General features: G+C 53.8%; 1 protein-coding gene across 3 annotated transcripts in view; it reads left to right on the forward strand.

The window, feature by feature from the left end:
* The first annotated feature begins 4,359 nt into the window (after positions 1 to 4,359).
* Positions 4,360 to 25,195, forward strand: part of TET3 (tet methylcytosine dioxygenase 3) — a 104,975-nt gene continuing 84,139 nt past the window's right edge. The window contains exons 1-3 of one of the 3 annotated variants that reach the window (XM_042981751.1): positions 4,360 to 4,553; positions 5,394 to 6,126; positions 20,181 to 20,237. In XM_042981751.1, the coding sequence (XP_042837685.1) occupies positions 5,824 to 6,126; positions 20,181 to 20,237 (360 nt within the window). In that variant the 5' untranslated portion in view covers positions 4,360 to 4,553; positions 5,394 to 5,823. Of the gene's footprint in view, positions 4,554 to 5,393; positions 6,127 to 12,590; positions 12,994 to 19,797; positions 19,868 to 20,180; positions 20,238 to 25,195 lie in introns of those variants that run through there. The other 2 variants (XM_042981753.1, XM_042981752.1) reach the window with 2 other exon arrangements.

A 25,195-nucleotide genomic window follows, 5' to 3' on the forward strand; every position in this document is an offset into this window, starting at 1 on the left:
CTTCAAAACCAAGCCCAGGCGTGGAGGGACGTGGCTGTGTATTTACAGTTCTGCAAAAGGTTCCGCAGTACAAAGCTGCTTCTTCAAGTAGGGCAAATTGCTTATTAGCTAAAGAGAAGGAGCAGGATCAAACATCTCAGAGGAGGTTAGTCACATGCGATCATTTACAGGTTCGGCAAACGACCAACAAGCAGCGTTGATTCCACCAAGTGACTTCCAGAAGAACTACGCGGGCACTTCCAACTCAACTTCCTGTGCTCGTTGCCCGCCCGCTCGTGCTGAATCGACCGCAGTTCCTCAGTGGAGCTGGAAGTCCTTATTTCCCAGCCCCACCTCCATCCCCAAAGGGAAACGCCCCCTGCCAACCTCGCAGTGCTGGCCGTCCACTGGGCTTGTTTCCTTCGCGACGGGATTTCCCTTTCTAACCCTTGGGGCAGCTGCAGCAGCCAGGTCCTGACCTCACCGGAGCAGTGGCCTAAAAAGGCTCAGTCTTCGGTCGCTGCGGGTGGGGCCCGCCACGCTGCTTAATAAAAAGAAGCCTCTCTCGCTCTACCTCCTCTAAGCGCCTCGGGCCTGATCCTGGCCGCCGCCTGGGCGCTGAACTTGCTTCTCAACCGCTTCTACTAGTCCAGTGCTTCCCAAACTTGAGCGTGCATCACCCCAAGGGCTTGTTACAACAGAGCGCCGGCCCCACCTCCAGAGTTTCTGCTAGAGTAGGTTTGGGGTGGGGCCCCAGAGCTTGCATTTCTAACAAGTTCCCAGGTGTTGGTGATACTGCATCTGGGGACCACAGTTAGCCAACCACTGCCTCTAGCTCAATGCTTCTGCCGGAGAGAGAGGCGCCCGCTGGGCACCTCCGCCACCGTCCCAGCTGCTCTCCCGCCCTGCGTGCTGTGTGAGGAAGGAACAACCCCGGCAGCACAGGGGGCTGCAGACCCGACACGGCAGGCTGGAAAAAACCAAACCAAACAAAAACCCTGGAAGCCTGTGGGTCTTCGGTGTCACCGGGATGTCATTGATCAGGTTCTACTGACCTCATTTCTTCATTCAGCACATATTGATTGAATGCTAAGTCTAGGGTTACGAAGGTGAAAAGACAAGGTCCCAGCCCTCCAGGAGCTCATAGTAACAGGGAGGGAAATGTGCAAACAATTACAATGCTGATAAGATAACTGTTGTAGGGGGGGGGGGCATCAAACTTCTGTGGGGAGTAGGTGGAGCTCTGGAATCTGAGGAGCTGGGAAAAGTTTCATGGAAGAAATGGCATTTATGCCCAGACCTGCAGGATGGGTGGGAATTTGGCAGGTAGAAGGAGTAGCTGGAACCCTGGGGGTGGGGGTGGGGGTGGGGGGAGTGGGAAGGGGTTTCCCCAGGCACAGGGAATGAGCAAACAGAGACTGTCCAAGTGCAGGGTTCCAGAGGGAGAAGCAGTCCGGAAAATGACTGGCAGGTGTTGGGCTGGGCCTGGTTTCCCTCCCACCTCTCTGGCTGCTCCTTCTCAGTCTCTTTTGCTGATCCCCTGTCAACTGCTCTTCCTCATGAGCTGGTGTTCCCTGGGGCTCTGTCCTGGCTGCCTTTTCCTCCCACTTTCCCTGTCCACTACCGATGAGCTCCTCCACACCTGAGGCCTCACTTACACTCTACTCAGCAATGGGGTTCACGTGTGTGTGTGTTTCCAGCCCAGGCCTCACCCCCTCAGCTCCAAGTGGATGGCTCCAGGTATCTTTCCTCCCATACTCTGTATTGGTGAATGGCGCCAGCATTCATCCAGTTAACTAAGCCAGAGGACTTTGTGAAACAACCCTCTCAGGTAGCTGGTGAAGAGTTATTTGGCACAGTAAATTGCTTAGAATACAGAAAGATGCCAGGCTCAAATTCTGAGTCTGCCATTTTTTTAAGTTTATTTATTTTAAGAGAAAGAGAGAGAGGGAGAGAGGGAGGGGCAGAGAGAGAGGGGAGAGAGAATCCCAAGCAGGCTCCGTGCTGTCAGTGCAGGTCCCAACTCGGGGCTCGATCTGGGGAGCCGTGAGACAAAATCAAGAGCCAGATGCCCAACCAACTGAGCCACCCAGACACCCCCGGAATCTACCATTTACTAGCTGCGTGACCTTGGGCAAGTTACTTAATCTCTGTTTCTTTATCTGTAAAATGAGTTTAATGATAATACCTAGTTCACAAGGTTGTTCTATGGATGAAACAATAACAGTTGTCATTTATTATTCCCTATGAAGAAACAAAAAAACTAACTGATCACAAGTAGTGCTGTCCAGAAAGCCCTAGGCCAAGTACTTTACTTGGATTGTCTCAGAAATGGTGAGTACCTTGTCCAAGGTCACTCTGCTAGCAAATGGCACAGCCAGGTCTGGAACCCAGAATTCTCTGTCCCTAAGCCACCTTCTTCAACCCAATTGTCACACGGTCTGTCTGGAGATTGTATAACAAATGGGGAAATGCTCATGTTATAACGTTAGTGAAAAGAGGGCAGAAAATTGTGTAATCAGTGTGCATACAACTGTTATAAAATTTAAAAAAGGAAACCGATCTACAAATAGAAAAGGCTAGAAAGAATTATAGAGAATGGTTAAACGTGGTTGTATTTTGGTGATGTCTGTCTTCTAATTCTCTGTATTTTCTACATTTTCTTTAATATATATAGTTTTATTAAAACAAAATTACTTAAAACATTAAACATTCATTACAGTGACAATTGCAAGTCCACAACCTGTTCTCATGTTTGATTGAAAATTACACTAAGTATCTCTTCTCAGTTCTAGACTTACTTCCCTGAACAGAAACTCTTTAGTCCTCTGTAACACGGGAGTAGGAAGTAGGTATTGCAGCCATATTCCCCACCCACCCACAACTGACAACCTGGCCACTGGAGCAGACTGTCAAAATAGGGCCTGGGAGGAGGAGGGAAGTTCCAGGCAGAACCCCGGCTTCTCCTACCGCCTAGGGCTTTCTGGACAGCGCTACTTGAGATCAGTTACTTTTTTTGTTTCTTCTAAATAGCCGGCCGAATGCTCTTTTTCCAGTTCTGGCTGAGTTGTTAGCTTCACCCGGGCAGGGATGCCTGCCAGGTACCTGGCTCTGTGAGCACCGCCCAAACTGGTCAGGCCAGTCCGCCCCATGGCTGTTTCTGCCAGAACTTGCCCGCGCGCGCGAGTGTGTGTGTGTGTGTGTGTATGTGTGTGTGTGTGTGTATGTTAGAGACCCACCCTTCTCTCCAGCAACCCAGGTAGGTGGAAGGCAGCTGCGGGCACCAGCCTGGCAGTCAGGCCAGATGGGTGGAGCTGAATTAATCTAACCTGGAATTTCAACTTGGCCTGCACAACAGGTGAGGGGAAAAAAAAAAAAAAAAGCAGCAGAGTGAACGGGCAGTTTGGCAACTTGGAAATATCCTTGTGCCTTGTCCCTTGTCCCCTGCCTGGAAAATAGCCCGGGGTGACTTCTCAAAGTGTCTGCACCGGGTAATGGGGCTTGGTTGCACCACGGCCCCCTTCATAGGCTCTCCGAGACCCTCCTGAACGTTGTCCTCCTCCGTTACCCTCCGCGACGCGCCCGTTCCCCCTCCTCTGGGAGGCAGGGCGGGGGTATCGGATTAGTCTTTGTTTTCGACGCGAAAGAGCCGAGCGCGGCGCGGGGGAGGCTCGCGATGGCAGGGCCCTGGGGTCCGCCTGAGTACGGCGCTCGGCCGTGACCCCTGCGAGGGTGTCCCGTAGCCGGCCCGCAGCCTCTGCCCCCGGGTACCCTTTCCTTGCCGGCCAGGCTGACTCGGTACGCAAACGCGCGACGTCCCCCATTGTCCTGCCTCGGAATGAGCGAGCGGCAGCAGGGAGAGGGGGGTCAGTCAGGCCCGGAGCTCAGGGCCCCCGGGGGCTCCGGGGCCGTCCCAGACCTCTCGGGCCCGCAGGGAGCGGCAGGAAGTGGGGACACCGGGGCCGGCTCGGCCGAGGGCCTAGGCTAGGAGGTCCGCGTGCCCCACCCCGCGCGGCCCGCCTGGGCTGCAGAAGCGCGGGAGGGCGGGGGCCACTAGCCTGAAGGGGGCGGCAGGGTCCTGGGAGGGCCGACGCGGGGGTGGGGAGGTACTGCAGGTGCAAAGGCGCGGCGGCCGAGCCGGGCCCGGCCGCCACCCGCTCGCAGGCTGCTCGCTCCGTCCCCTCCCCCTCCGCGGGAACTCCCCCCTCGCGCAGCCCCCGGCCCGGTGGAGGGGGCGGCGGGGCCGGCGGGGCTCGGCGGGGCCGCACGTGCGCGCCCTCCCGGGCGGGGGAGTCCCCGGGCGAGCACGTGCCGCGGCGCGCGGGGGGCGGGGAGTCCCGCGGACGCCTTCATTGCTGCTGCTGCCGCCGCGGCCGCCGCTGCCTCTTCCTTCCTCCTGCGCCGTCCCCTCCTCGGCCCGGGCGGGGGGCTCCGCGCGCCCAGCTCGGCCCGGCCAGGCGCTCCGTGAGGCGGGCGCCCCAGGCGGCGGCGGCGGCCGCGACGGTGGTGGCGGCGGCAGCGCGGGCCGGGAAACTTTGCCCCTTTGTGCGCTCCGCCCCGGAGGCGGCGGGCAGGTCGGTGCAGTCGGTGCCTTTCCGGCTCCGGGGTGGGGGAGGGGAGGCGTGGGGGGCCCGGCCCGGGGGGGGGGTGTGGGGGAATGGGGGAGGGGACGGCCCGGGGGCCGGCCGGGGGGGCCGCTACTTTGTTGCGGGGGACGGGGCGGGGGTGCTACGGGTCACAGTGTAGCGGAGCCGGGCGGGGGCGGCGGGGCGGGGCGGGGGCTGCGGAGCCGCCAGAGCCGAGCGGCCGAGGCCCCAGAACAAAGGAGCCCGAGCGGCGGCGCGCGCGCGGCCCGGCCCGAGCTGGAGCGCGCCCCCCTCCCCGCGCCCCCTCGTCGGAGCGGGCCGCACTCCCCAGTCTGGCCGGTGGGCGGGGGGCGCGGCGGGGCGGCCGGCGCGGGCTACCCCGGGCGCGCCCCTGTCCAGGCCGCTTCCGTGCCGGGGGCGCTCGGGCAGCCCCGCCGAGTGAAGCTCTCAGCAAACTTTATTTTGAAAGCTCTGCTCCCTTGGGGAGGCCCTAGCGACCTCCAGTGAGGGGTGTGTGTGGGAATTTTGGTGAAACTCTCCCAAGCCCGTGGGGGTGGGGCGGAGGACAACTTTATTAGACATCTCACCTTGACCACCCCTTTAAATTCGTTGAGCAGGTTCCCTCAGCACCCCATCAGGCGCTAGGCCTCCTCCCCCAGGCAGGGAGCGGGTGCTGGTGCGCCCTGCCAGAGGTTCTGGCAGGACTTCATTTGAGCAAGCCCTTTCTCTTCCCCCATTTTCTCTCCTTCCAGAAGCAGGAAGAGGTAACATGTGAAAGTTGTCCCTGAGCCTCAAGTGATGCGCTTCCTCTTTCTGTCTCTCTTTTAGGCAGCGCTGCCTTCTCCATCATCCTGACCCCAGAGGACAATTACCAGGAGGAGAAACTCCTCACCGTGCCCAGCCCCCACCACACACTCACCTGCTCACCTCATGCCTGGGTCCAGGGTGGGTGAGGGTGAAGAACCCACCCAGTCAAGATGATCCCTTCTCTGGGGACCGCTGCTGGTGTCCTGCCCCAGATCCTGGGCCCCAGCAGTTGGGAGAGTGGCCCCCAGCTGAGCCCTATCAGACTGCTGCAGAGGAGGTGAAGAGGGGTTGAGAAGAGGCGCCCATCCTGGAGTCTGGAGCTACTTGCCTTCACCCGCGTACACTCTTGACTGTTTTAGGAAAGAAGGACCTGGTGGTGGCCTTTGCAGGCAGGCAGGAAGCTGGACCGTGGCTTTACTCTGGCACCTATGCCCCTACCTCTGGCAGCGTCATGAGCCAGTTTCAGGTGCCCCTGGCAGTCCAACCGGACCTGCCAGGTCTTTATGACTTCCCTCAGGGCCAGGTGATGGTAGGGGGTTTCCAGGAACCTGGGCTCCCCATGGCCGGGAGTGAACCCCAACTCCGAGGGGGTGGAGATGGGCGAAAGAAACGAAAACGGTGTGGTACTTGTGAGCCGTGCCGGCGGCTGGAAAACTGCGGGGCTTGCACCAGCTGCACCAACCGCCGCACGCACCAGATCTGCAAACTGCGCAAGTGTGAGGTGCTGAAGAAAAAAGTGGGGCTTCTCAAGGAGGTAAGCTGGCCCTTGTTTGGCTACCCTGCCCTTGCCGTGAGGGTGCTGTCCTCACAGGGTCTTGCTGAAGACGGTTAAGCCCAGTCTACCATTCTGATCCTTTTGGCCTAACTTTCACTGGGGCCGTGTGTGGGAGCTGTCTTGCTGACAGTTTGTAAGAGAGTAACCACGGAGCGGGGGTCTCCAGCTAGCACGCTCCTCTCTGATGTTTGCATTTGATGGAGGACATACCCAGCCTTATTTCTAGAAGTTGTTTTGTGTGTGTGTGTGTGTGTGTGTGTGTGTGTGTGTGTCCTACTTGAAGCCTCAGATGTATTTCAAGGTCACACCAATGCTTGGGTGGCATGGGAGTGATGGTGTCAGGTAAGGGGTGGATTTGGAAAGAAAGATTTGGAGTGACAGGGTGCTTTTGTGCTGCCCTGATGAATGGGATGTTTTGTTTTTCCTAAACCTTTTCTCGAGTACCACCGTTTTTTTCAGAAAGCAGGAGAGCCTATTAGAACTTGAAATTTAATGACAACCCATGATTTGGGTTTCCCTACTGGACTGAGGACTTCTTGGGGTCCAAGACTTTTCTTTATCTCTGTGTTCTCAGGACCTGGCTCAGTTCCTTGATGTGTAGTCGGCACTCAGATACTAATTGAATGAATGAATGATGTGCTTTTGAGACACTGTCCAGCCCGGGGAAGAGTACTGCCTTCATTTGGAATAGGGGGATGGAGGGAGGAAAGGAGGAGTGGGGACGAAATGAAAGGGGGAAGCAGAGAGGTAGTGACCCTGCACTGGCCATCGTTCCCTTCTATTCTGGTGGCTGGCTGCCAGCACGAGGTTGGTGGCAGCCTCCATAGCGCAGAGTTGGCAGAAGTAGGGCCGAGCGAAGTTGAGCAGCTCGGGAGAGCGGTGTAGCGGCTTGAGGTCGCTCCAGGCAGCGGAACTGGCGCTGGACAGAGCCGGAGGCCTGCGCTGTCTGTAGGGCTCCTGTGCTCCGCCACTGATTTGTCCAAGGGCTCAGACAACTCAGGCCCCCTCTCCGGGGTTGTCTTCTCCCCGGGGAAATGGAGGGGTTGTGCTTGATGGCCTTTGAAGCCCTTTCCAGCTGGGCTGGGAGCCGCCGTGCTTCTGAGGGCTAGGGCACCTGTGGCTTCGATGGGCTGGCGGCTGGCGCTCGGGATTTCCCTGTCCGCTGAGCGCCCAGCTGTGCGGTGAGCTTGGTGGGGCTGTGGTCCTGTGGCTGGGAAGAGAGCTCCAAGTGTTGGGGGCAGGGAAGTGGGTGTTGCTGGGATGTCTTCTGCCCCTTTTCACTTTCTCTTGTCCACTCCCTGTGGAAGCTGCATATAACGGCCCAGGACCACAGACTCTGTGCTCTGTTTCCCTGGTCTCTGATGAAAGCAGACATCTGGATCACATGTGCAGCTCCCCCTCACCCACCCCCCCCAGCTGGGAAACAGTGTCTGGTCCCTGTATGTTGCTGGTGTTGTGGGGAGTTGGCATCCTGCTGGCCCAGGGCCCTGTGGGTCACTTCTGAAAGGGAGCAGGGGAAGAGCAGGGGTAGACTTCACTCCTGGGCATGAGATCTGGTGTTTTGGAGTAAGGAAGAGTTGTTCGGTCTACTTTTAAAGCTTGGTTCCTCTGCTTGCTTCCTTGAGGCGTCCATCCTATCTTGCCACCCTCTTTGTTTCACTCCACTCTTCCCGTGATCAAACCCGAGGAGTAGGGGGGCTGAGCTTTCTGAACTGGGTGTTCCTGGAACTAGAGGACATGGTGAACTGTGTTTAAGATTTTCTTATGGCACTGATGCGCACATCTGAGTGAAAGGGGCAGGGAGTGAGGCCAGTGTCCTGTCATCCTCCTGCATAAGCTGCTGACCTGGGCTGCTTGGTGATCATGGTTAAGATACAGGGATCTGGGTTGGCTGAGGCTTAGACACAGCCCTGCTGAGAGATCCATATCCATGTAGAGCTCGTCGGTGATGGCTGCCCATCTCAGCCACCAGGGTCTGTGGCTGGTGGCCCGTGGTGTCCCAAGACAGAAGGACTACACAATGGTGTATAGGCCAGCGCTGGCCCGCAACAAAGTTCTTTGGTTTCTAGAGAAACCGTGGAAAGGGGACAATGAAGTGAACTTTTTTCTTAAAACTATTTTTGACTTGTTTTAAGGATAGGGCCTTTGTAACTGATGCTCAAAATGCAGTATGTTTTACAATTCGAAGGTGTTGGTAGAAAGTAAATCTATTTTTTTTTTTAAATCTTTACTTGGTAAAATATAAAATGGTAACTAGTGTCTACATCCACAACTTTTTTTTATTGGTCCGTGAAAGCCGAAAGCAGGGGAACCACTGTCCAGGCTACACTGCATTTAATGAATGTATCTCTGGCGTAGTCGCGGAGCCAAGAAACGCCCCGAGAGGCTCTGCCTGAGTGAGTCCAAGAGAACCAGCCCCAGGGGGACTGCTGGGACCTTAACCATTAGATCAGAGCAGCCATGTCACCATGTCACAGGAGAGTCCCAGGACTGGGGAGGTTGGGAAAAGGGGAGACATGTTACTGGCATCAGAGTGGGTTTTTTTTTTTTTTTCCCCCGGCTCAGGTATAGGACTTTAGAATTTGGCCCCGATTCTTCAGGTGGGACAAGACACAGCATCCAAGAGTCTCCTCAGAACCAGTCCATCTCCTTGCATCCCTGCTCCCTGGCATTTCCTCTTCTAGGCATCTTTTCCCTCCAGCCTGTCTCCACCTCCCCCTGCTTTTTTGAGCTGACAACTGCTTTGTGTCATTCTGTAAGGGGGAACGTTATCTTGGGTTTCTCTGCTCCTCACTCTTTTTTGCAGCGTGTGTGTGAAGGGGGAGGTGCTGTGGAGCCCCTTCACTCAGAAAAGAAGTTCAGCATTTTAAGACTGGAAACAGTTCCCAGGGAAGGGCCCTCCCACCAGAACCAGGTGACTGCTTCTCTGGGACCAAAAGTGAGGTAAACACCTTCAAGTGGTTTATTCCTGTACCGTGGTCTTCCTTTCTAGTGGCAGGAAGAATTTAGATCCTAGGCTGATGTCTGAGACTGTTAGACCTCACATTCTTTTCACCTGAGTGGTGGCTTGTAGCACAAAGAAGATGTCTAATTAGAAGATAGGACGTGGTGGGTATGGAGACAAAGTAGGCCTCAGACCCCAAAGTAAGCCTTGTGCTGCTTACTGTCTTGAGCGTTGGTTTCTCATTTGTCAGATGGGGTAACTTTTCTCTGCAGGGTTGTTGTGAGGATTAATGGAGATTAAAATATGCATAGTGTCTGGCACATAGTAGGTAATCAAAAGGCAGTGACAACACATTCCTAGAACATCTAGGGAAGATGGCTGGGAATTAGCCTCAACTCTGCGGGGGTGGAGACGGGTGAAGAAACAGAAACAGTGTGGTACCTTCACACATAAATGATTGTGCATTCATCTCTAAGTCGTAATTGTAAAGATATAATACAAATTAGGTGTTTATCTCAAGACATCTACTAGCTTGCTTATAAAAGAACCATGGAGCCAGGCAGAAGGAGGGAAGAATTTGCCAGCCTCTCTGCTGAGGAAGGAGGTTAGACACCCAGGAGCAAGGAGCTGCTGTGGTCTTGGGCCTTCTTGGGCCTTCTTGGGCCTGACTGAGAAATTGCTCATGGGTGAGCACCTGATAGGAAGGGTAGGAGAATAACTATGGAAAAAGCAAACAAACCCTGTTTGGAAAAACGTGTGTGGAAGGTTGGAAGCATGACTGAGAACATTGTGGGTGAAAAATGAAGAGAAATGGGAATATATATAGTGTGAAAACACCATCTAGCTCTCAGCCAAGTGGATTTAGTGGCTGAAACAGCTCTCTATTGCCGTTTTGAGACAAGATACCTCAAAATTGGGGATCTCTCAACAATACCAGAGTATCTACCGATTCTTGCCTTTCCTGTCGGTAGTCCAGTGTTCCTGAAGACAGAGGCTGTGGGGAGGGATGCTTTCAGGCTGGCACCAGTTCCCACCAGCAAAAGGGAGAAGTAATTGGTAAGATAGAAGTGATGAAATTCTTTAGAGAAAGGAACCCCATCTTCCCCCTTTGTGAAGCCAGAGTGAAGACTGGGCAAGGAGCGGCATTTACCACAGACTTCAGAAATCATCTTTCAAATGCAAAGAGTTTTTAACCCCAGGCCCATAGACTAAAAGGGAAGTTAGCTGGAAGGATGGGATTGCTCTTTAAAAAGGAAATGCTGAGAGAACAGTCCTGAATGGTGCCCCAAGGAGGAAGGTGATGGGACTCTGGGAGAACTGAGCCATCTGTGTGGCTACATGGGCTGCTGTTGTGTGAGCGCAGATGGTGGAAGACCATGCTCCTTATGTGGAAAGGGGGTGTGTGTCACGGAAGGCAGATTGAGGAGTGGCCTGACCCCTTAAGAGGAGTGTCAGGAAGTACAGTGGCCAGAATGTGCTGAGGCTGGTGGAAAATACTCAAGACAATAAACGTCTTTTATATATTCCCGGCGAGCATGAGAAGGAAGTGTAGGCTTACAACTTCGGGTACATAGCTGGTGACAGAGAGCAGCCACTGGGCCCCTGTCGTGTTGGGAGGAGTGAGCTGGGGAAAGACCGCAGCGTGTGTGGTTAGGAAAGGAGGGCCAGCCAGCTGCCTTAACCTGAGTCTGAGCCATTCACTCCCTGCCGAACACCTTCACATATGCTCACAGAATGCCAATTTTTATGCAGTTATGATGGTTGAAAGAGGACTAAAAGATCAGAGACAGGCAAAAAGTCCAATTTTTCAAAGAGATTTTGGAAACGATAAACGCATAAGCTTGACGTTAATTTTGGACAGCTCTAGAGCAGATTATTAGAAAGATGGTTTGGGAGACTAGAAAGGCAAGTGATGAGCCTTGGGAGGTGGGGGTGTCCCTTTGGCTTTCTATAAAGCAGTTCAGCCAAATTAATAAATCTGGATTTCTGCAAATAAATGATGGTATTTCCTGCAGCTTCTTGGACAGATCAGAGGGTCGGTTTTTGATTTAAAGTCATCCTGAAGAGAGGGCACTGGGGTAACTGCGCGTTCAATCTTTTTATCAACCACGTGGATCAGGGATTCCACATTGTGATCCCCTGGGTCCCACTCCCAGGGATTGATTTAACTGGTCTGTGGTGAACCCAGTTGGGCTGGGGCACCCCAGGTGTATCTGGTGTTTAGTTAGAGTGGAAATTCTCTGATGCAGTTGAGAGACTGAGGTTATGGGCACCGACCTGGGCTCTTCTGCAGAGTGCTTGCCTGAGTCTTAGAGTATGTGAACGACCATACATCCTCCTTTGCTGATCAGTGGACCAGCAGCATGGACATTGCCTGGGAGCTTGTTAGAAATGCAGAGTCTTGGGCCCTATCTAGGACCTCCTGAATCAGAATCTGTACTTTTACCAGATTCCCAGGTGATTTGTATGTCCATGAGAGTTTGAGGAGCTGATCTGCAGCGCCTCTGTGACTGGGAGAAGGGGATGGAGTTGGAGAAGGGGCAGAAGTCAGTCTTGATGAACAGGTAGAGAACTCCAGTTGCCAACAAGAATAAGGAAGATGACTAATCCATTTCTTTACCTGCAGGCCAGGGAGACAAGATCCTCTTGAGATTTACTTCAGGTTTATTCTTGTTCTTCTGGTGCCCATTATTTTGTAGTCTAGTGAGTTATCAATAAAACCCTTTAAGTTTGTGTGTGTGTGTGTGTGTGTGTGTGTGTGTGTGTGTGTGTTTAGAATAGTCAGGAAAGGGCTCTCAGAAGATGTCTGCTGCTAAGCAGCCTGACTCAGAATCTTGGAGCCCATGAGAGAGTAGTAGTTGGTGGTGGTTGTGAAGAGGAGACGTGTGTTTATAGAACCTTGGGTCTTATGGGAGGGTCTGGAGACTTATGGAGGAGAAGGCATGTGTACCGTCTTCAGAAGATGTAGGTAGGGAGTAGTAGGTGTGTCAGATAGATAGGTGGGTGGGGTGGCGTGCTTATGGTGGCAGTGCAGGTATTAAGTTGAATGGTAGAACAAGGGGTTAAGGAGATTGGGGCAGTTTAGAGCAATGGGCTCCAACCAAACTTGATGGAATGTAATCAGGGTACATCTAGGGTATTGTGCTTGTTTAAAAAGAGAAAATGCACAAGCAAGGAACCCTGGTTTCCTAGCAAGTAAGAAGAGCTGAAACTCTAAAAGAGATGTTGACAGCCTACCTCGATCTGTCAGAGTGGCCACATGCAGGATGACTGAAGGAAATGGCTCTGCCGCTTGGAAATGAGGAATGCTAAGGTAAGTCTTATGTGAAAGAGGGAGTGAATTTCTATGTGTAGAGGGGTGTGCAGAACTTTTGGAAGTGCGTGGAAGTTATAAGCAGGGATATTGAACCTATGTTAGAAAAAAAAGAATCGTCTAGGGGCGCCTTGCTGGCTCAGTCGTTGGAACATATGACTCTTGATCACGGGGTCATGAGTTCAAGCCCTACTTTGGGCATAGAACTTAATTGGAAAAAAAAAAGAGATAAAAGACAAAAGAATCATGTAACATTTACAGCTATTCCAGAAGTGGAGAGCCAGGCCTGAGAGAGGAGTGCATTTCCTGTACCTGTACCTGTACACGTCTGGGTAGAGGCTGGGTATTGACTGGCAGGGGTTTTATGAGGACTTTCTGTATCAGGTGGGACTTCTATGTTTGGTGTCTCTTGCTAAGACCGTAGAGTATAACATCAGGTCTGTTTTTGTATTCCTTAGACAACTACATTGCAGAAGAAACACCTCTCTTAGGCCGTAAAAGTTTTTGGTCAAGATCTAGACAATCGCAGACCTAATCGCAGACCTAGGTTGGAATAGAGTGTGAACTTTCTGAAACTTTCTGCCAATTGGTATGTGACTGTAGAGGGGTGTGTTTCTTCAGGGGAGAGGGTCAGTGATTTTGTGCAGATTCTCAGTAGTATTCATGGCCTCCCCAAATTTAAGAAATATGCCCTACCTGAGCTGTCCAGTATAGTATTCATTAGCCATGTGTGGCTGTTTAAATTTTAATTAAAATGAAATAACATTAAATTCAGTAACTCAGTTGCACTAGCTACTTTTCAGTGGCTAGTGTCTTGGGTATGGGACAGCACAAGATATATTTCCATTACTATGAGAAGTTCTATTGAACATGGAGTTTCCCTGTGATCTCTGAGCCCTCACTGAAATCTGTATCTGGGTTGAGGAAAGCGTGGTTTCTGTTGTCTGCTCTCAGAAGGATATTTTGGATTGGGATCCCTGTCCCCACCCTAAGGTAAGTGGTGAAGGGTGTGGAAATGAATAGTGCTTTTCCTGGCTTCTAACATACGCTGAAGCTCATTGCTTCTCCTTGAGGGCATGGGCCATGTTTTATTTACCTGCCATGGGGAAAGAATAACAATAGAAATGTGGTGGGGCTCCCCCATCAAAGGCTGTCTCTGAAGCTCCCTAGGGAGAAGTGGTCTCTAACGCCCACAGTCTTGACCAGCGGCCTTGGTGGACCTTGTCCATGTTTACATCTAGCCCTGAGCCTGTTGTCTCCTCTCAGCGTTGAGCCTCTCATTCTGGAGAAGGCAGTGTGGGGACCAGGCGAGTTGGAAGACCACATCAGGGGTCTCAGGAGTTGTCACTACTTCCACGCCCTCCTTCCCATCACTTCTTTGCAGCTCCCTTGTGGGTTGAGGGCAGATGCTCAGGAAGAGAGGTGTTAGAAAGGAAAGGCACCTCTTCATCTTCCTTGAGCTGTGCTGCAGCTCAGCTGGCTGTTCCAGGGAGAGGCGTTCAGGGCTGCTGCGTGGGCCTCTACCTGAGTGTGGCCGTGCAGGGTGGAGGCTGCTGGCACACCTGGAGTGGACACACCCCTCTGTGGCCTTGTCTCCTGGCATTTGCATAAGAAATCTGATAACCTAAGTTTGTATTGGTCTTTGAGGGAGGGAGAAAAGAAAGCGGGCAGGCAGCTCATTGTAGGGTGACTGGCTGGCCTTCCGGTGACCCCAGGTCTGGGGGTTGCCTGCTTGCTTCAGGTTGCACAAGATCTTCCTGCACTGCTGGCTCTAACCTGTACAAGAGCCAAGTGCAGTATGCCCTACCTCCCCATACCCGTCAGGGAGTCCGTGGACAGAGTAGTGTACCTATCACTGCTGGTCGGGCAGCAATTCTGGATTTTCCACATGGAAGGGAAATTATAGTGGGCAGAGTCATTTGGGGGTATGTGCCAGACTGCACTGTGCCCCATAGGCCCCCACCCCTCCTCATTACTGCCAGAGGAAGCCTCAGGAAGGGTGTGGAGGTGCCGGGTCAAAAACGAATACTGAGGCACTGGACTAGATTCTGTTCCACTTCTGAGCCATTCGTGCAGGAAGGACCCTGAGCGGCTTGCTCTTGACTTTTCTCTTTTTATTGATTGCTCTGCTCTTCAAGGATAAGGATTCATGCCCCAGTAAGGAGTGGGGTGTTGGGAAGAGCTAAGTGCTAGGACAAGGAGGAGAGGCACCTTCCCAGAATGTTTCCTTGGTCCCGGGCCTCACAGCGTCCCCAGTGCGAGGGGGAGGGCAATTCCTCTCTCTGGCATCGGCCACAGTTTTCAGTGGTGGGGGGATGGGCAGGACGTCCTCTGCTTTGACTTGTAGACCTGCGAGCTGCCTTCCCAGCCTGATTCAGAGAATTGCCTGGGACTGGCTGTGCGCAAGGCACGCGCGCGCTTGGAGCCTCAGCTGCGGGTAAAGAGGAGGTAGCGCTTACTCCGTCCTTAATGAGCTCACAGTCTGGGGAGGGAGACAAGCATGGAAACAAATAATTACGGTACGGTGTGTCAGGGCTATAAGAGAGGGACGCCTCCAAGGCAGAGATGAGCCTTACTTACCTTTGGGCTCAGTGGGGAGGGGAAGGGACAGATTCTGAGAGTTTCAGTGTAGCGATATGTGAAGGACAAGGGGGCTTCCAGGAGGAAGGGAGAAAGGGAGCATTGTCCCTGAGCTTGAGGTGTGTAGAGATGCTTCTTGAATGCTCATGGCTGGTGGCAGGGTGTGGAAGGCTGCGGACAGACAGCAAGGGGCCACCTGAGGGTGTTCCCAGGTCCTCCGGGTGAAAGGTAAGACGCGCTTTGTGTTAATTCCTCTTGGAAGTCTTCCACGGGCGCTATCCACAGGTTTCTAAACCACTCGGCATTCCTGTCCCACCTCTCAACCACCTCTTAGGGTCCGTGTTGTTTGCCTGGATCCTGGAACATTTGGTGGCCCAAGGCTGTTGTATTTGGGGTGGGGGAACCCAGATGCGGCTCGTAGACTGCAAGACTTTCTCACAAGCATCTAGGAGGGCGGGCAGGGTGTGGGCAGAGCTACAGCTGCTACCTGTTAGCTGGGGTGGGGGAGGGGGCAGGTGCATTCTGTTTGTTAGTATGGAAACTTGTGGTGGGGTTGTTGGCTGTTCTGATAGTATTCCCTCGGACATTGCTGGGCGCATGGGTTCAGTTTGTTTCGCTGCATCTCCAGAAGCACCTTTTCTCCTCCTCTCCTTCTCCTCCGCACACTGCACACTCCATCTCCTCCTCCTCTTCCTTGTGATTGCTGTTGACACAGACTTCCGCTGCCAAAGCTAATTGTGAGGCCTGATCAGTGAATGAAGGCAAAGGCAGTTCCCATGACAACCGCAAAGAGTTTCAAATATAGGGGATGATGTGTGTGATGGGCTGCAATTACTTGGGTGGAAATTGATGCGTGGACACCGGGGACTTCAAACATAGGCTCTGAAGGTGGAGGGGGTATTGGGTTTCTTTGGCAGGATCCTTTGTGTGATGGAGAGGGAAGGAAACGAGGGTGTGACTCCCCCACAGTTGACTCCAGGTGCCTTCAGTGTGCGCAAAACCCCTCAGGGGCTTGGGGAAGTCACGACTCCAACCATTCTGGTTGAGGAGGCAGGACACCCAGAGGGAGAAATATCGGTAGCAAGTGTCAAATGAGAAACATTAGAAGTGCTGTCAGCTGGCAGAGGACTGGGGTAACCCTAGAAGGCTTCCTGGAGGAAGTGGGTCTTGAACTGAGCTTTAAAGGAAAGCTTTGTGGGGAATGACCTCATTCAGGACACAGCTATGCCAGAGAAGTCTGTCTACCTCCTGCCAACTCTAGAAGAGGTAAGTTGATCCGAAAATCATAGAACTACACAGAGCAGCCCCAACTGTATCACTGCAAGTGAAGGGGTGGCAAGAGCCCTGCTCAGTCATTCTCTCACTGTGTGACCTTAGGCAAGGTGCTTGGCCATCCTGTAAACTGATTTTTCTTATCTTTAGAATGGGCATGAATAACTCCTGTTTCCCTGGTTTGTTTTGAGGATTAAGTAAGAGATGATACATCATGTTCCAAGTATGGGGCCCTACAATGAGGTTGATGTTTGTTTGATGTTCCTGTACAGGCTCCTGAATCTATGTCTGGATGTGTCCCCATTCCCTAGTCTTTGTGTATCAGTGTGGTTTCCGGCCTGTGGGTATCTGTGTTCCTGAGATTCTCAGTATTGGGTAATTTGTGTGTTCTGAGAGTGAGTGAATCCATCTGCCTCTCCCCAGTGGGGAGGGCTGTAGCCCCATTCCTCTTGCTGGGAGTATAGTGGGACTGGGGTCATGATAGAAAGTGGGGAGGAACCCTCAGTCCCCAGGGGTCCCAAGTACCTCTGGGTTAGTCCCTGAGAAGACCAAAATGTAGAAAGGCCAATAGAGATGGGAGATAGTTGATTGTATTGTGGGGGTATGGCGCGTGTCTCTGCTGGGAGCATGCACCTTTGTGACTCCTTAGAGCCCTGGCATTCCAGTGTGGGACAGAGATGGGATGGGAGCAGGTGGACTGCCTCTGGGACTCTGGGCTATTCTAGAGTATCTGCAGGCTGCTGGGGGGTGGGCCAGGACCTGTGGGTGGGGTAGGACTGAGTTAGCAGTGGGGTGGGAGTGGGGGTCAAGCAGTCCAAATGGCTCTTGCAGGCTGGTGAGGAAGATATGTGCTGGCTGAGACTCAGCTGTAGTTTAGTTCTAGCAGGTCCTGCCCTCCCATGAGAGCAGGTGTCCCTCTGATCCTTGGGGACCTCAAAGGGAAGGTCAACCAGGAGAGTGGCATCTCCATTTCAGTGCCCAACCCCCTGTCTCTCCTCCCTCCTTGCCTAGAAAGTCAGCTCAGCACATTCCAGCTCTGTGCAGAGCCTAGTAAAGTGGGGAAGACAGGGCCCCCGCCCACGTGGGGAAGACCGCCGTGTAAATAAATAACTGCACTTGGTTGTGACTGGTGCTGGAGGAAAGCTGTGCACTGTGCTGTGAGGCCCCTGGAGGAATGGGGCATACTCACAGAAGCTAGATGAACTGGGAAAGCCTCAGAGGGAGGTGACAGTTGGATGAAGCCTTGCACCAGGCCGGGGGGGGGGGGGGGGTGGAGAAGGGGAGGGGAACTGAGTCAAGGAGCAGCTTCAAGAAGTCTCTGAGGCATGAAAAACATTACAATTCTCAGACCCATAGTTTGAAGGGAAGTGGTTAGGTTCAAATGACCCTATCCCTTTTTGCATTTCCCCAGGATTGGCAGAGAGAGGGATTAAAGAACTGGACTGAGAAAAGCATAGATTGGAATTCTAGCTCACTGCCCACCAGCTGTGTGTTGATGGGCAAGTAACTTAACATCTCTAAGTCTGCTTCTCCGTTAAAGATGAGGTTGTGTGTGGAATAAGTCCAATGAGATGCTCCTACAGCGTAATTGGCACAGGGCCTGGGACGTAGCAGGGGCTTGATAAACTGTGGCAGCCGCAGCAGCAACAGTATTAATTGTTACTGTCCAAGCAGTGTTAGTCACTCTTATTCAGCAGCAGACTGTGTATGGTGTGGGTGGGCGGGCCAGGGGTTCTGGGGACCAGAATAAAGGAGAATAAAGGAAGGACTTCACTTGACTTGGCCGAGGTAAGAGCTACGGGGCGCAGAAGCCGTTTTCCATCTTGAGCCATGGCTCAGGACACTGCTCCTTGCCTTTACCTTGTTACCTGCCCTGGGGAGGAGCCCATGAGGGCTGCCCTTTATCCCCAGGGGTGAGGCCCCAGTGCAGTGCCTCTTTGGAGTCTCCTCACCAGAGGCCAGCTTTGCTCTCTCTCATCCCATTCTGAGTATCTCCTTGGGGCCCCGTGGAGGGCACAGCAGTTGGGCATCTATGGTGGAGCGGATAGCAGAACACATCACTGAAACAGGGGCTTTCACAGATCCTAACTAGTCCTACCAGTCACTTCTCCTCTGTGACCTCAGCTTCTTCATCTGTAAGATTCTCAAGAAGTAGCAGCTGCATTTCTTCATAGAATCCTGCTGGCCGCGCATGAGTTAGCTACTGTTTGTAGTTCCATTTTACAGAAGAGCAAAGTGAGGCTAAGACAGGTAAAGTAACACCACCAAGGTGCTGCAGCTAGGTCGTGATGGAGCTGTGAACCGAACCAGATGTGTGAGCACCAGAGTCTGTGGCAGTCCCCTTCCCAGGAGGTGGAAACTTTGGGGTGTTCAGCTACAGGGAGGAGATAGGGTGAAGCAGGGTGTGCTCAGGGATACCCAGGAAATTAAATCCAGGAGTGGTTTGTAAGACTTTGCTCTCCCCATTCTGTTCTCCTGCTGCCCTTTTAGTCTCCAGGGTGTTGTAGGCTTCAAAGGCTCAGAGTCCAGGAACTGGAGGCCAGAGTTTTTTGGGTCTGGGTCACCTCCCCTCCTCAGCCTTTTCTGGGGATAGAAAGTCCTGAGGTCTGGGGAGGCTCTGGGGCCTGGAGGGCCACCTTCATCCATGACCTTTCTGAGAGAGGAGGAAACATCCTAGTGGTGGTAGTGGTGGAGGAGGCTGTCTGGATGGGGTGGGGTATGTTCAGGCATGAGGGATGAGTGATCTAGGGTGAGCTGTGGGTGTTGGTGTGTATGGGGAGGGCAAGGCTGACTCCATGAGTCTGAGCCACAGGCAGTGTGGGTGGGCTTCAAGAAGTCTATTTTCTGAGGTGGGCGCTAGAGGGAGGGAGGAGGAGGACTGTTTAAGGGTTAAGAGTCTGGTCTTTAGAGCCAGATGAACCTGGCTTGGAGTCCCAACCCTGCTGTGTTCTAGCTATTGTCACCTTGGGTAAGTTCCTTTACTTGCCTTGCCTTGTTTCCTCATCTGCAAAAATGGGGTAAAGGTTCATAGTGCCAAGGCTTTCTTCTTCTTCTTGGAAGATTGCAGAGGCTGTCACTCCTCCGGCTCTCTTCTCCTAGCACCTGGCACCGGCCTGGCTGCCGCCGGGATGAGGCAGTGTGCTAGTGTTCCTGGGCTTAGAGAGTGGCTGGAGGGGGAATCCCACCAGTGCGCCCCAGCTCGACCTCAGGCGCAGTCTGTTATCTCTGACCCCGGAGATGCAGGAGACGCCCTGGGTATTACCTTCAGGGTCCCCTACTCGGGAGGAAGTGGGGTGCCCCGGGATCCCCGGCAGGCCTGGGAGCGGCGGCGGCAGGCCTGGGCAGCAGCCAGCGCAGCTCCGCGGCACCCTTGGCGGCGCCCCCGCCTCCCGGCTAGGCAGGTCCAGCCCCCGGCGGCCCTGCCCCCGCCCGTCGGGCCACGGGGATTGGCTGGCGAGCGCGCCGCCCCCTCCACACAAGCCTCGCCGGCGGCGGGGAGGGGAGCCAAGCCGGCAGCTGGCCGCCGCCTCCTCTGCAGTGCCTCCCTCCGTGTGCTCCGGCGGGGATAATGGGAGGCCCGCCGGCCGATGCACCAGAGGAGGCCGGCCGAGGTAGAGCGGGCAGGGCGGGGAGGGACGAGGCCAGACAGGACGCAGGAGGAGGGGCAGTGCCCTCCTGGATCTCTGGAGGGTGGAAAGAGGAGAAATGAAAACAAAAACACAGGAAGGCAAATGAGCAGATCCACCGAGAGTCTGGGCGGCAGCTGGAGGCAGGAAGATGGTCCCTGCTATCCTTTCTTTCCGAGGCCCCCTCCCTCCCATTCTCCTCCTTCCCCTGCAGTGGTGCTGGGGGTGTGCAGCAGAAGGACTTTGCTTCTTTGCTGGTGTCAGCCGGGCTCATCAGTCTCTCTGGCTTCTTTTGCAGGTGGAAATAAAGGCTGGTGAAGGAGCCGGGCCGTGGGGACAAGGGGCTGCTGTCAAGGTACCTTGTGTGTGTGCGTGCGCGCGCGCGCGCACACGCGTGCGTGTGTGTGTGTGTGTGTGTGTGTGTGTGTGTGTGTGGTGGGGGTGAAGTGTTTGACTGGATTGGATAAAAATAAAGGGTCTCCTCTGGTGATCCCTTAATCTCCCACTGTGTGTGTAGCAGCAGCTGAGGGGGAGGGGTGGCGGGGGTGTGGGCGACCAATGAATTCTCAGGCCTGTGTGGGTTTTGTTTGGATTCTTTTTGCTTTCTCAGCTGGATGGTTTGGGTGCAGTTGGGATTGGGTTTGTTGAACTGTTTTTTTTTTTTTTTTTTTTTTTTAAGACATGCAACCCACTCCCCACCCTGGCCTCTGGAAATCTCTCGAGAATGTCCCTGGCGCTGCTGGGTTGGTTAGCATCCAACCTGCAGAAATCCCGGGGGGGGGGGGGGTTCAGGGGGAGGGGGGATTGTGCTTCTGTGTCTGAAGCTGATAGGGTGTCATTAGTCATGCTGCTGTCACCATGGAGATGGCTGGAGATGAGAGGAGGTGGTGGGGGTGAGGATATTTTGGGTAGGGTGGGGGCTGATGCAATATCATGACTGGGAATCCGGCGGGTGGCTGTTACTCTGTGCAGATTGGTGTCTGGGGGACTGGGAAGGGAATGTTACCAGGTGCGTGGGAAGCAGAGAAGGGGGCATTGAGCTTCTCCATGTGATCGCCTGAGGGCCAGGACTCGGGTATTTGGGGCAGGGCAGAATCTGGTGGGGGTATCAGCCATTACTAGGGAATACAGATGTTCCTCTCAGATTGGCAAGGACCAGGATCAGTAGGTTTCCCTGGGCTTTGCCCCTCTTTTCAGGGCCAGGGACCCGCTGAGTGTTTGGGATTACTCAGCAGTATCCTCTGCTGGCCCAGGGTGGAGAAAACTGAGCAGGAGGCAGTTTCATGTGGCTGCCTCTCAAGTCCAAGCAGAGAGGCTGGGGAAGGAGTGCTGGGCAGGGGCAGTATGGAGGGGACTTCTCCTGGGAGGGAGGGATCCTGTCCCTGCCCCTGGCTCAGCTCTTCTTTCCCCTTTGGCCCATGGAGCCTATGGGGAGCTGGGGGAATCAGGTTGCTTGGGTAGCAGGTAGGCGAGCTGCTGTAGTCCCTGGACGCTTTTAGACTTTGGTCCCTGGAAATCCTCCTCCCACTTCCTGGGAAAGCTGTGGGAAGCTCTGTGGAGGTGCTGGAAGTGGCACCCTGCCGCCTCACTGCCTGGGTGGGGACGCTGGCAGGGAGGGGCTCTGCTTCCCCACGTGGGATGGGGGCTCCTGGGTGAGGCTGCCGGGTGGATCAGGAGCCAGGGTGGTTCCCTGGACTCCTCCCAAGGAACTTGAGGCAAGGAAGTGCTTAGGGGAGGGCATAAATTTTGCTTCTGAAACCTGTTCTGGGGGAAGAAGAAGAGCCAGGTGGCATTAGCTCCCCTGGGGAGCTGGGCACGTCTTGGTGAGGCTGGGAGTAGTGGGTGGCCCCTGAGGCAAGCAGAGGGTGGTTGATACTGGCGGTGCTGTGGGTGGGGAGGAGAGAGCTGTGAGCTCACTCGCTCTCTTCTCCGGAGCAGAACCCCCGGTTCCACCTCCGCTTCCTTCCCTGGCCTCCCACTGCTGACTGGGGGAGCTGTAATCACCGTGTGTCCTATTGAGGGCTGTGGGCACAGAGATCATGGAGTGCACCTGTTCTTCCCCCCACCCTGGGGAAAACAGGACAAGGGGATGAGGACAGATGGGCTCAGGGCAGGGGGCAGCTCCCTCCTTCCTCTGTGTCTCCGGCCTTGTCAGCCAGAGCTTCCCTCTCTGCTGGGAGGAAGGACTGCTGGCAGGTTTGTTTACTCCCCGAAGCGCCCCCCTCCTGCCTAGCGATGGCTTCTCTTCAGCTCTTTCCAAGTGTGTTCTCCGTTTCTCCCTGCCTGCATTCTGCTGGCCCTGCAGTGCTGCTGGAAGCTCCCAGCCTAATACCTCAACCTTTGGTGTTGTGGGCATGCGGCAGAGGCTACTTGCAAAAGCAGAGGAAGCCTTTCAAACACGTCTTCCTCCTTCCCTCTTAGAGCAGGGCCTGAGCTGGCTTGGTTTTTAAAGTTCTGAGATTGTGTCTGTGCTTGTTTTTATTGTTGAGTCGTCTGTCTGAGAATCCTAGCCTCCTCTTGGCTCGGCTTGGGCATTGCCAGAAAGCACTCAGATCTGACCACCCCCCTGCCAGCCCCTTTCCTGGTGCTGCCTTTCCCCCACATGGAGTTTTCTTAGGTGGCCAGTTGGGTGCGGTCCCACATACCCAGATGAGGCAGTCTTATCAGATCCTCTTCCCTCAGCAGGTTGTGGTGTAGGAAGATGTGTCTGGTGTGTGAGCTCATTCTGAGTTCAGGCCAAGACTCTGGGACATGGGACGAGGGGGTGTCACATGTCAGAGTCTGTGCTCCCATAGTATGGGTGCGAGATGGGTAAACTTCATGGGTGAATGGTATGCAGCAGGAGGTGGGAATGTGCTCATCTGCTGTGCGTTCAGTCCCGCCAGAGTTTCAGGAATATCCATGATGTAGGGTGTGTGTAAGTGATGCCTCTCACAGGCATAGAGTTGAGCTTGATAAACGCAGTTTGTCATTTAACTGGCTAGTATGTTATGTGTGTGTGCCCATGATATCCCGAGGAACATGCCATAGCACACACTGTTGCCACCACCTCCTTCTTGGCAGCCTGGACAGGAGTGAGTGCCCAGTGCCGAGAGCTCCAGGCCACCCTGCTTTCGGGCTCCCACGCTGCTCCCACGCTCTGCCCCATGGGAATCCTCAACTGGCTGAGGATGTCTGGAAACTATTTTGGGACTATGCCCGGGATCTCTGCCTTCTGTCTCTCCTTTGGACCACTGCAGAAATCCCCCTTTGTTGAGGATTTGTGATCCACACACCGTGGGTGATTCGTGCTAGATCTTTCTTGCCTGCTCTTCCTATTCTCCAGCCACTTGTGAGCGTCTAGTGGAAACTCCCCCCCCCCCGCCCCCCCCAGGTAAGTTTACAAGCAGCAGTGAACTTGGGGAGATACAGAAGTAGGCGAGTGCAGGAAGCGAATGGAGCACAGGGGACTTCAGAGTGGAGTTTGAGAATGGAGAGAGTGAGGGCTTCCCCCACCCCACGTGATAAGGACTGCAGTTAGAGTCTCAGAGCCCCACCTCCTTAGTGACCCCAACCACTTTTGAATGTCCTGGGAAGGGAGAGGACATTGCAGGATAGATGTGTGAGTGAGCCGGAGGGAGAGCCTTCCTGCCTGCCAGGGCACGGGGATCACAGTGAGGGCTCTGGTGGCCCTCTTGCTGGGCTTGCTGAGGAGGAGCCTGGGCTCTGGGTTCCCTCCAGCTGCTAGAAATGGTCTTTATGGTCCTGCCAAGTCCCCTCCCTCCCCTCCAAATCCCCTCCCTAGCAAGGGGTTTGGCTGGCTGGAGGTGGGGGTGGGGAGCATGGGGAGGGGCTTTGGTTTGGCTGAGCTTCGGGGTCTCCCAGTTCTCTTTTTCCCACCCTGACCTCTTGGGCTTTTGGCCTCATTTCCTCTCACACTCTCGCATCTGGCAGTCAGCTGAGGACTCCCCCTTGTTCCCAGCATGTGTGCAGCTTCTGAGAAGGAGGTGACTTCCTTGGGGGTTAGTTTAAGAAGCCTTTGGGGAAATAGGGGACAGGAATGGCTCAGAGGGTGAGAATCTATTGATTATCATGCTATCCAGGAAGGACTGTGACCCCACTCACTGTATCTCCATTTTTTCTTCCCTTTGTCTTTCAGTGTTTATGAGCATTTACCATGTTCTAGGTGCAATACTAGATCCTGAAAAAAAAAAAAAAAGAGAAATCATTATTTGATCTTCACCATATCATTGGAAGCAAGAGACATTGACTAAATCACCAACACTCATAACTCTGAGGGGGAAAACCAGCATTGGCAAGTTTTGTTTTTTATGTAGTAAAGGCTTTTGATCTTTGTGTTTGGGGCTGTGAACTTGCACGTGGCTGACCAACCCCTTCACCCCGAGCTGTGCCTAGCTCCTAGCTCTGTATGTTTGCTTTCATACTGGCTCGGTGGACCTCAAGGGACTGTGCAGGAAGAATCCACACACCAGCCTTGTTTTCAGTAAGTTAGTGTTTCCGGGATCTGGTGCTTACAGATTATTAGGGTAGTGGGGTCAGGAATTGAACAGCTGGGAAGAAAGCTTAGTTTTGAAAGGAAAGTGTTGGGTATGGATGTGTTGGGTTTGAGATTCAGGTAAAGCAGAATTGAAATACTGAGTCTGCACATTCTGCCTTGAACCCTGAATTGCCCCCTACTCAGTGGGAATGTGTGGGTCTTGCAACCCTTCCTGCATTGGGGTTCCCATGGAGACCACTGGCTGCGAAGAGGAAGCTGAGAAGTACGGTTGTCTGGTTTCTTCTCCTCTCTCTTCCCAACGCTGCTCCGGTGTCTGGGTGCTGTCATTTAGCTTGGGGGCACTTAGTATCCTTGGACTTCCATTTCCTTTATGAAATGAAGGGGTTACCCAAGTTAGTTTTTCTCAAACTCAATGTGGCACAAAGTGCCAGTTTTCTTTTTCTCTTAACACCCAAAATGTTGCAGATGGAAACATGGTCCTACTTTGTACAAGGAGTTTGCAGCTTGTGCCAGGCATGGCTCACCTTGGGAGTTCACCATTCAGATTGGTCTGTGAGCCACTGGATGGGGTGTGTCCAGTGGACATGCTTTTGCATGTTGCAGCAGGTTCATATCGCTATGATGGCTTTAGGAGTTGTGGACTAGTGATAAACAGTTTATGGGCCATACCCTGAACTGCATTACTTCTCAACTTTGCTTCTGAGAGAGCAGAGGGTCTCTGTTTTGACCCTCTCCCCCCACTCCTTTCTGGACATGACTTCCCCTCTTTTCAGTACTGTTCATCTGGAGGATTCTTGGAAGAATAAAGATCTTGC

This window comes from Panthera tigris, chromosome A3, assembly GCF_018350195.1.
Source record: "Panthera tigris isolate Pti1 chromosome A3, P.tigris_Pti1_mat1.1, whole genome shotgun sequence".
Lineage (NCBI taxonomy): Eukaryota > Metazoa > Chordata > Mammalia > Carnivora > Felidae > Panthera > Panthera tigris.